General features: G+C 36.4%; 1 protein-coding gene across 1 annotated transcript; it reads right to left on the minus strand.

The window, feature by feature from the left end:
* Window positions 1–312: 312 nt before the first annotated feature.
* On the minus strand, window positions 313–5362 carry LOC146314626 (hatching enzyme 1.2-like). Its single transcript, XM_084738000.1, has 12 exons — window positions 5298–5362; window positions 5166–5216; window positions 4959–5009; window positions 4682–4732; window positions 3928–3984; window positions 3748–3794; window positions 3464–3533; window positions 3265–3379; window positions 1911–2083; window positions 1533–1614; window positions 741–862; window positions 313–576 (listed from the first exon to the last, which is right to left on the minus strand). The coding sequence occupies exons 1-12, from the start codon at window positions 5329–5331 to the stop codon at window positions 554–556; spliced, it is 876 nt and encodes a 291-aa protein (XP_084594126.1). The 5' UTR covers window positions 5332–5362; the 3' UTR covers window positions 313–553.
* Between the last annotated feature and the right edge of the window lie 1440 nt (window positions 5363–6802).

Here is a 6802-nt window from a genome sequence, read left to right on the forward strand (position 1 = left end):
TTATGATAGAGACAAAGAACTGCAGGCATTAGGAATGTTACACACTGCTGTCATAATGACAAAGATGATAAAAAATTATATGGTCCAAATTATAGTTTCCAAACATAAGTTTCAAACACTGAAGTTTAATTACATATAAATATTCAAAGTATATGTACAGTTTTCTATTTGATGTAATGAATCAGATTATTCCATTTGTAAAATGTGTTCAGTACTCAGTTTCTATCAGATTAATAGTGTATAAATGACCTCAACCTCACTTTTCAGTTTTCACAGCACACATTGTTCTACAAGCCTTTAGATTTTACAGGAGACATTTTGAATAATGTTTTTAAAATACTTGCATGTAAAGATAAATGAACAAATAACACAAGATGCAGTTTTATCATTTCAGTGTCAACCTCTGATCAGAGTAGGACATTTCTACCGTTGGGTGTTTCAGACCTTTCAGCTGAAGGGTTCAAGCTCACAAAAAAAGAAGAAAAACAAAGCAGGATCTTTATAATTTTATTAAATCTCTCAGCATACGCAGGTTAACCAGCAGCGAGCCCACTCAGTATCTGTTCATCTGCTCACCTGAAAGAAGAAATATCTTATTTACAGAACACTGCCTGGATGCTCCACTGTAGTTTCAACATATTTACAGACATCTGAAGGTGAATTTAATTATTCGTCTGTTAAACTGGTTATGTGAAACATGCAGATGATAAACTGTAGTGCAGTGAGGAGGTTTTTGTTACCACAGTGGTAGAGTATGTTCAGTTTCTGGATGTCCAGCGGGCTGAGATGAGTCCTCTGTCCCATCTGCACTCCACCGTACCTCGACAACACAGTCGCACTTCCATCTACACTGAAAAAATACCTGCAACAAAAAGAACAGAATTATATTTTCTAAGGTTTTGTTTCAAATATTTTTTCTGAGGACTTGGTGAGGTGGATTATTTATCACTTGTTTACAGAATAAATAGTCAAAACAAGAAATTTGCTAAATTTGTGTGTAATGAATCACATATAGCAAACCAGCTAATACTGCAAAAACCCCTCTTCTAAGTAGGGCTGCAACTGACGACTAACAATTAGCCGTTTCCTTGACAAAATATTTAAAAAGTGAAAACTTCTCATTGCTGTCACAATCCAAAGACTTAATTTATTATCATAAATTGCAAAAAAGCAGAAAACCCTTAAATTTAAGAAGCTGGAACCAGCAAATGTTGACTTTTTTGCATGAAAAATGACTGAAACGATTACCTGTTTTTAGTGACTAATTTTCTTTCAATCAACTAATCCATTAATCGATTATCGTCGCAGCTCTATTTCCATGTCATTATCTTGTTCACCCTGGTTCGGTGTGCAATATTATTTCATTAAGCAGTTAAAAATGAAGGCATCCGGGATTAGTGATTAAAGAGTATCAATATAATTACATTTTAATACAAACAAACGTATAAATGACTGTACTATAGATGGTTACAGTGACCTCCTGGATCAATGATAATGTGTTTGTCCAGAGAAACGAGGATGTCAGGACTTACTCTCCGTAGTGCATGATGGAGTTGAGGTCATACGGCAGGTTCATTGTGTTCCCACGTTTCAGCTTGAAGTTCTTTTTGCTCCCTTTAATCAGAAATGTTCAAAATAAGTCATTTCCGTCTTTTAAAAGCCGTGCAGATGAGTTCAAAATGCAGTAGCTGTGTCCAAATGTTGCATAATAGATACCAATATTCAAAATCTAAAGCATTTTTTAAGTTGGGTCTGAATTTTGATCTCAAATAAGTAAAGTGTCACTGGACTGATTGTGATGACCACTACCAAGTACCCAAAAAGATGCAGTTTAAAAGTCACAGCTAGTGTTTTTCATACATGGAATCAAAACTTAAAAAACAAGACTGACTGTTGGCCGACTTGTTTACCTGGTCTGATATTCTGCCACTGCACAGTGATGTATTGATCCCGGTCCGTGCGCGTGTGTTCATGATGCAGTCCCAGAGCGTGAATGAGCTCGTGGCAAAGGTTCCCCACGCTACACGACTGAGAGTAATACACCGTCTGGCCTCCTCCTCGACAGCCAACAAAGGACGCACAGCTGGACACACAAACGGAAACCAGCACGACAAAGTCAACCACACCACAATAAGGCTTTTTACCTCAAACCATGCAGTCACTTTTTCACTAAATATGTCCCTGCTTCATGGGTAATCCACATAAAAGTTGACGGTTATCAAAAGTATTTGTACTTTGAACTCTTCTTTCAGCTGACAAATTGATCCTTATAAAAACTTTTAAGTGAGATTCCAGAGCAACAAGGACACTGCTTTTGTGTCATTTTTCTTAACACATGTGCATTTTTAATGCTATTAACATTCAACAAAATTAAATTTACCTTGAACATATTGGAAAGGACTAGTTCAGGAGAGTAACTGATATTCAGCCCTCAAACTGTCCCTCAGTATGTTTTAGAACCGATTTTAATTTTCTGTTAATTACCATTAAGGCTCTTTGTGGCTTCGCTCTTTGCTATACATGTCTGACTCCTTTGTTCCACACTAGCCTGTACTTGGACATCATCTCATCTGTATGTAGAGGTGCGACTTAAAGCCTGGGGACTGCTGCAGGGAATCAGGATGGCTCTGAGCGGCCTGGAAAATTTTAATAGAATTAGTAAAATCCTAAAAAGTTTTCGGAAAAGTCTTGGAATTTTGTCATGCTAATGAAAAATTTATGTAGGAATCTTCCATGTAATAACTGAATTATTTTCTGTAGCCGTTGACGTAACATAGCTTTAACATGCATTGATACATGACGGCATTTACTATCACATATGTTTTCTCTTTTTCCTCAGTGTTAATCTCTCCGTCCATAAAGGCCAGCTAGCTGACATGATGCCCGAATAGAGTTTGAATAATGCTGCACACTAATAAGATAAAACACCTGCACACACAGAGTAATGTTAGCTGATAGATTAATCTTTGTATCTTCAGGGAAATGCAGAGATCAGGGAACAATTGTCTTTGTTTTCTTACATTTCTGGAGTTAATTTATTGTAAAATCTAATAGTTTTAAAAACTAATCTAGGTTTGAAAAATGCTCTATGAATAAAGATGCCAATATCAAGATTCATTATTATTGGTCACATCCAAGCAAAGGATAGCTAGGATCCACTAGAGATGAGGGAATATTCATGTAAAAAAAATAATGCACACTACTGTTACAAATACTTCAACATTTGGGTGAATTGGCCCTTTAACAGAAGTAAATATTTCTCACCCATTTCCACTCTTGAACCTCAGGTAGTTATACTCTGTGGTGTGCGGTACGAAGCGAATGCAGGTGAAATCTGATATCATCCTGAAGGCAGTGAGGATGTTTGCCTCTTGATAAGCTGTCGGAGAGAAAACGTACAAACTTATCATCTGAATTCTGGTGATCAAATGTCGGGGGGGTCAGAACCACAATAACAACCCACCCAGTTCAGGACTGATGGTGTACGGTACGATAGCGTCCAACCACAGGGACTCCACAGCATTCCTGTCCTCCTGCGGGTTCAGAAAATAAAAAACATTTTAGTTGTTTTGAATCCTGCAGTTGAAACCTGGTAGTCTGATAAATTCTGCAGCTGTTTCAACACTCCATGTCATTCAGTGTTAGAGGAGCTTCCTGGCAAATATTTCATAAATCTTTCACCCTAAAATCCCTCAGTGAAACGACAACTTTCTTGCAGCCATTTGAAAAACAAGTTTTCCATCTTACCGGCATCAAAATATCTCCCTCTTGGACAATCATGTCGTCGTTAAGCTCTATGACAAAATGCAGGATAAAAAAAAAAAAAAGGTCACAGTGCATTGTAGTTATATATACACACACACATTAAAAAAAAAAAATAATAATAATAATTTTTTATATATTTAACATAAGATACTTAAAGTTTACCTTCTAAGGTTTCTGCACTGGCCAGTTGTGGTGAATCCAGCTGTGAAGAAACTGTACCTGAAGAAATTTGATAATTTAAAGCACATTATTTTAGACAAAAGACATTCAAAGTCTCAGAAACCAACCTGGTGCAGGATTTGTGGCGTTGTGGATGTCATTTAGTGGGATGTCACCAACTGGAAAAGAGAAATCCAGTGAAATTTAGGTCGTAAGGAGTCATTTCATATTTATGCATCTTCAAAGAAAAAGAAACTGCATGCGGACACTGAAATGTACATCATCATGACTTAAATTGCTGCATTTATAAAGCAGCTTTAACCAAAAGTGTTTTAACATGTGAGCTGTTCATGAGACAGCGAAATAATTAACCCAGTATCAAGAGAAAGCGAACCTTGTAATCTCAAGATAATGAAGTAATTAACCAGTTATCACAAGAAAATGAGCCATGATCAGGATAATAAAATAGTTTGTCACAAAAAAAGAGGGCTTTGTCATCTCAAGATAATGAAAATCAACCAGTTATCATGAGATAACTGGCTGATGATCTTGACATGAAGTATTGAAAAATATCTGCTGCCATTCTGTTTCCACACTCCAGCCACAGAATGAATAATACTATTCAGAGATACTTTAGTTTTTTATTCAGTTCAGTTAGTTTCTGTTCGTGTGGTTGCTTATTTTATTTTAATTTTTACAGAAGCAGAATTTTGTATTCAAAAGAACTTAAAAATCTTAAAAACCAATGAGCACCAACCTGTGGCAGGACTAGTTACATTCTGGGTGTTATTTAATGGGAGGTCTCCAACTGAAAAAGAGAAGTCCAGTGAAATTTAATTAAGAGCGATTTATTTTTTCATGTTCAGCATGTTTAAAGTATACTAGACAATCCTCTCTTTTAAAGTTTGTGTCGTGTCTGTGTTTGTGTAGAAGTCACAGTAACGTTACCTACGAAAGTCAGGCAATTTCTCAAAAAATTATTCTTGAAATTGTTGCAAATGTACAAAGCGCAACCAAGTCCAGTGACCACCAACCTGGGACAGGGCCAGTCACATTCTGGGTGTCATTTAATGGGACGCCGCCGGCTGAAAAAGAGGAATTTAAGTGGTGAGAGTCATTTATGTTTGCATGTTCAATAAAAAGTTTCTGTGGTGTCTGGCTGCACAAGTGACAAGTGACAGTAACATTATCTAATCAGGCAATTCTTCATACGTTATTGCAACACTTGCAAAAAGTGTCACCTGAGACATGACCTGTATCCTCCTGGGTTCGATTTAAGGGGACACCACCAGCTACATAAAAGGAAAAAAAAAAGCAAACAGTCACCAGTATTTAGCAGAGTATATATGTAGTGTGAACGCTTCAGTCTGTACCTGTTATGATGCAGATGAAGACCAGAAGCCACATCGGGCAGCAGAACGCAATCTCAAAAAGAAAAAGAAACCGTGAACGCAAAGCTTCTGCTGGCTGTATGACAGAGATCTGACCACCCAGGTAAATCAGGAAGCTCAGCAGGTGTCATCACTTCACACTAATTATGACTTAAGTTTATAAGTCATGCCACCTCTTTCTCCTGCCATTTCCTGTAATCACTCACTACCAAATAAAGGCAAAAAGAAAAAAAAAAAAAAAGAAAAAAAAAAAAGAGGATACTTTTAAAGGGGTTTTGAGGAGCTTTGCATTATGGCTGTTAAAAATATTGAATATCAGTAAGGGTGTTGGGAGACATGCCCAGATTCCTGAGTAAATAAAGGATAAAGACTTGCAACTGAGAGTATAACTGGGCAAAATACCTCAAAATGCATTATAAATAAATATAAATGAATAGCAGTTTTCTTTTCCCTCCAAGTGAGGATTTCAGTGGCCACTAGAGGGAGCAATATGACACCTAAACAACTGAAGGTGCTCAAGAAAATGGTTTTTGCCCTGAGTCGTACCTTTCAGGAACAACTGCAACTTCCTCCCAGACTGAGGACTGAATTTTAATAAAATTTACTGATTAAATGATGATGTTATAGGTGGTCATGGTTATGTGGCTGAAGGGACAGGGTTTCATGAGCCAGGATTAGAACGGTATTGGTCTGTAAGGTAAAACTCTGGGCTAAAACTGTTCATTTACTAAGGGCCTGGCTGCATGCCACAAGGAAGCCTGCATTCAGGGACTACAGAACAAACAGTAGACACATAATGACAAAAGCTGCATACCTGTTCTTTTAGTTAAACACCTGTCGACTTAATACCACTGGGAGGTTGGTGAATGACAGTAATGCTGCATTCAGGTGTCCTATAAAAAACAGATATACAGAATATTTACTTGTAGACAATGTTGTACAGTTAATTTTTAGGAGGTATACTTATTACTTCTTGTTATTCATACTCAATGTGCATGGAGGACCACAGATGTAATTGAAATACTGATTAAGCATTCAATTAATTAATAACTCATTTCACAGTTGAAAAGGCATTAACAAATGTGTTTACACATTCATGTATTAATCTATAAAGAAATATACTAGGGTACAAAGTAATTAATTACTTAATACTTGAATTGACAATATAAAGAGGAATTATAAAAATAATTTTAATGAAATATTAATCTCTCAAGAAATTAATTTTAGCCATTAAAACATGAAACAATCAAAATCAAAGTATATCATGTAAAATGCAGTAATGAATATGTCCATTAATAATTTTAAAATCTATTGTTGAAAATGCAGTCAAGATTTCAGTCAGATGGAGACTGGAGATTATACTGTGTCATTTAGAAAAATCCTGCATAGTGGACCTTTAAAAAGTCAACTTCCAAGTGTTAGTTTTCGGTTTTCCCACAGACCATGAATGCAGCATCAGTCACCGTCATGAGTGTCATGTGATGCGG

This window comes from Lutjanus erythropterus, chromosome 15 (assembly GCF_056507025.1).
Source record: "Lutjanus erythropterus isolate fLutEry1 chromosome 15, fLutEry1.hap2, whole genome shotgun sequence".
Classification (NCBI taxonomy): domain Eukaryota; kingdom Metazoa; phylum Chordata; class Actinopteri; order Lutjaniformes; family Lutjanidae; genus Lutjanus; species Lutjanus erythropterus.

Excerpts from the sequence above, each read along its gene's own strand:
- LOC146314626 (XM_084738000.1), bottom strand. The coding sequence starts at position 5,331 with ATGTGGCTTCTGGTCTTCATCTGCATCATAACAG. Across the intron at positions 3,380-3,463 it reads CACCATCAGTCCTGAACTGG|CTTATCAAGAGGCAAACATC; the intron begins GTGGGTTGTTAT and ends TCTCTCCGACAG. Across the intron at positions 577-740 it reads GAACATACTCTACCACTGTG|GTGAGCAGATGAACAGATAC; the intron begins GTAACAAAAACC and ends TTCTTCTTTCAG.